We start from the raw sequence: 3826 nt of genomic DNA, 5'->3' as shown, positions 1-3826 counted from the left end.
TTCCTAGCTTTCGGAGATTGAATCGTGCACTGAGAATTATTCCTGCATCGAGTCTGCATAAACGTAAATACCTTAGTAGTGGATTCAACTTCAAGAATCGTTAAACTCATTTACTACACAACAAGTAAGTTCTTCTAACTGTTGTGTGTATATTTCTATACATGATGCAATTGTCAATCTAAGGGGGGTGTATTGGTTGTAGAGTCTGTAGGATTTTTTTGGACTTTGAAAGTCTGGGGGTATTTACTCCAAACTTTTAAAAGTCTTTAAAAGTCTAGAGGTATTCAATATGAATTTTAAAAAGTCTTATAAAATCCTTAGGTATCCAAAAATTTGTGGATTTTAAAACTCTATGGATTTTGATGGATTCTCCTTAAAAAATACAATGGGAGAAATCTCATCTCATCACACAAGATTTATGTGGATTCTTTTACCTTTCTTCTGTCACCACCGATTCTATGACCACCGATATTGTGTCATTCGGATTTGGTGTAGTGCCTCAAATTTTTCTTATTAACTGTAGCGCTTAATTTCTATAAGGAAACAAAAATGACAGCTGGATGCTATAAGAGAATGAAACGTATTTGTAGCTTGATTGCTTCTTATTTGGATTTAAGAGAGTCAGATTTTTTGTTTATCGTCTAAGAATGACTATTGTTCTATTAATGCCAAAGTTTGCAATTATGTGATTGAAACTTTGCTTCTTCTTTTTTTTCTTTTTTAAATAAAGATTAATTTACAGCAACTATATATTTGTGAAACAATCAGCTTTATCATTCAAATATAATCATTTTATCTACGATAAATGTGGTGCATATGAATGGTACATATTTTAATATTTGATTGATAAATGTGTTTCGAGTGAAGACCTATTAAAAACTGAATATTTTTTCCATGAGAACTATTATATATGGATCCCTTTATAATATTCATATTCCAAAATATTTTCTACAATTTCAGTTATTAAAATCAATTTATTGTTAATCAAATAGTTAATATCATAATTTAGTTTAGTTTTTAGTATACCAATAATTAGTTCGAAAATATCCCTAGAAATATTCACAGAAGATTCATAAGTGAGCATCAAACTCGAAAATATTCACTTTTTAATTCCAGCGGCCGTTGGGCACCGGTCAGCGCTGAGTTACTCCGATTTCAGCGGTAATTGGGCTCCAGCCAGCACTGGGTTACTGTCTTCCTAATTCCTATCAAGTCCATGAAAATTCATGAAAATCAATAATAAAAAAAAGATTAATTCAAACTTTACATTGAGTCTATGAATTTCCTAAATCCATAAAAATCTATGAACTTTTTAAAATCCAAAAAAAACAAATAAAGTCCCTAACCAATACACCCCTCTAAATTTTATTCTTAATTGTATTTCTCCATTGCGTATCATGTCAAGAATTTCCAAGAGCATAGAAAGCCGGTGACCGCCGCTTGCCACTGGCCCACTGATTCAAGATAATCTTCTTCCCGCTCCATCTCTTGAGAAAATCCACCCCATTAAACCTCAAATAAATAAAACAAAAAGATTTCAAATGTGTTGCCGAAACACAGAGTCGGGGCTATGGCTATGCTTTTAGCCACTACGCTCCCGGCAGAGCCGTCCACCGTCCAGCTCCACCGCCATGACCAACGAGTCCTCCACATTTTAACGCAATCCGTCACCGTTCCTCTCCCTCACCTCAAACAAATACACGCCAAAATCCTTCGCACCGCTCCGCAGCTCCACCACACTCCCCAATCTGTCTATCTCTACAGCAGGCTGCTCTACTTTTCCGCCTTGCAAGACCTAATCTACACACTGCGACTCTTCCACAACATTCCAAACCCTAACACGTTCATCTACAACACTCTAATTAGAGCTTACGCTCACAGCAAACTCCATAAAAACCGAGCTTTTTGCGTGTTCCAGGAACTCCTTCTACAAGAGGCTTTGCTTCCTGATAAGCATACGTTCCCCTTTGTGCTTAAAGCTTGCGCGCATTCATTCAATTTGATCGAGGGGAAACAAACTCACGCTCAAGTTGTTAAACGTGGTTGCGCCTCAGATGTGTACGTGAGCAACAGTTTGATTCATTTTTACGCCTCGTGTGGTCTCCCGGAGAATGCAACCAAAGTGTTCGACAAAATGCCTGAGAGAAGCTTGGTGTCCTGGAACGCGATCATCGATGCGCTTGTGCTGGCGGGAGAGTTCTACAAAGCGTTGCGAATGTTCGTGGAGATGATGCCGTCGTTTGAGCCGGACGGGTACACGGTGCAAAGTGTGATCAACGCCTGCACCGGTTTGGGGGCATTATCCATGGGCATGTGGCTGCACGCATATCTACTGAAAAAGTGTGAGATTGATCCTAAATTCGATATCCTGGTGAATAATTCTTTGATAGAGATGTACTACAAATGCGGTTCGATGAGAATGGCTCTTCAAGTTCTTCAATCGATGCGCAGACGCGACGTGAACTCGTGGAACGCGGCAATTTTAGGTCTCGCAGTACATGGAGAGGCAGAGAGAGTGTTTGAACACTTTGATCGGATGATCAGCGAAGACAAACTCCGGCCTAACTCCATCACCTTCGTCGGCGTGTTGAGCGCCTGCAATCACAGAGGCTTGGTTAACGAGGGCCGTAGATACTTCGATTTGATGTCGAGCAAGTACAAAGTGGAGCCGGTCTTGCAGCACTACGGCTGCCTGGTCGACCTCCTTGCACGCAGTGGGCGTATAGATGAAGCAGTCGACATCGTGTCGAGCATGCCGGTAAAGCCGGATGATGTGATCTGGAGAAGTCTTCTTGATGCTAGCTGCAAGCAAGGTGAAGGGATTGATATGAGCCAGGAAATGGCGAAGCGTCTAATGGAAGGCGAGAGAGGCTCGAGCAGCGGGGCTTATGTTCTACTTTCGAGAGTGTTTGCGTCTGCCAACCGGTGGGATGAAGTGGGATTGATCAGGAAACTGATGATGGATGAGAATGATGGTAAAGAACCTGGCTGTAGCTCAGTCGAGGTTGATGGGGTCGTTCACAAGTTTTTCGCAGGAGACACGACGCATCCACGGAGCAGAGAGATTTACCAATTCTTGAGGTGGATGGAGGAGAGAGTGAAGATGGCAGGGTACGTTCATGACTTGTCGCAAGCGCCTTTGGTCGACGAGGCTCGAGACAGGAAGGGGGATTCTCTCGGACTGCACAGCGAGAGGCTGGCGATTGCTTTCGCGCTGCTGCACTTGAAGTCGAGGGCTGCGCCTATACGCGTATTCAAGAATCTGCGCGTCTGCAACGACTGCCATAATTTTATCAAATTGATCTCCAAAGTTATGAATGTGGAGATTGTCATGAGAGACCGCCTTCGTTTCCATTGTTTCAGGAATGGTTCTTGTTCTTGCTTGGATTTCTGGTAATGTTTTCATTACTTCACGTTTTGTTAACTACTTGTATCATAAGATTCATGACCCAATAAAATTATAAACAATCATTCCACACCATGTTTAATTGCTTCTATTTACAAGCCATTATAATTTATAATGCTAAACATAGCAAAAAACAACCAAAATTTCACTGGTTCACAGACCATAATGCACTGATTCGCTACAAAATCATTCCACAAAAAAGCTAAGGGGAAAAAAGAGCAAAAGAATAAAGAATGAGAACAAACGATAAGTTGTTAGTGTTAACCAATCACTTGATGTATATAGATAATGCCTTTGTATCTGAGTCTTCTTTGCAAGCATATGGAGAAGGCTGAGGCAGCAGGATGTACAAAAACATGCAGCGTTTGCAGAATTCATATATTCTTGGGTAAAATTGTCAAGATTTTTCAATTTTCTCCA

At 40.7% G+C, this 3826-nt stretch overlaps 1 protein-coding gene across 1 annotated transcript; it reads left to right on the top strand.

Moving 5' to 3' along the window:
• The first annotated feature begins 1279 nt into the window (after positions 1–1279).
• LOC131014587 (pentatricopeptide repeat-containing protein At1g59720, chloroplastic/mitochondrial-like) lies at positions 1280–3481 on the top strand. Its single transcript, XM_057942598.1, has one exon. It carries the CDS (start codon positions 1571–1573, stop codon positions 3395–3397), a length of 1827 nt encoding a protein of 608 aa, XP_057798581.1. The 5' UTR covers positions 1280–1570; the 3' UTR covers positions 3398–3481.
• Positions 3482–3826: the final 345 nt, after the last annotated feature.

This window comes from Salvia miltiorrhiza, chromosome 3 (assembly GCF_028751815.1).
Source record: "Salvia miltiorrhiza cultivar Shanhuang (shh) chromosome 3, IMPLAD_Smil_shh, whole genome shotgun sequence".
NCBI classification, from domain to species: domain Eukaryota; kingdom Viridiplantae; phylum Streptophyta; class Magnoliopsida; order Lamiales; family Lamiaceae; genus Salvia; species Salvia miltiorrhiza.
This window is presented reverse-complemented; position numbering and strand designations above follow the sequence as displayed.

Bases quoted from the DNA above. Each gene is read 5' to 3' on its own strand.
- LOC131014587 (XM_057942598.1), top strand. From the start codon at position 1,571: ATGGCTATGCTTTTAGCCACTACGCTCCCGGCAGAGCCGTCCACCGTC.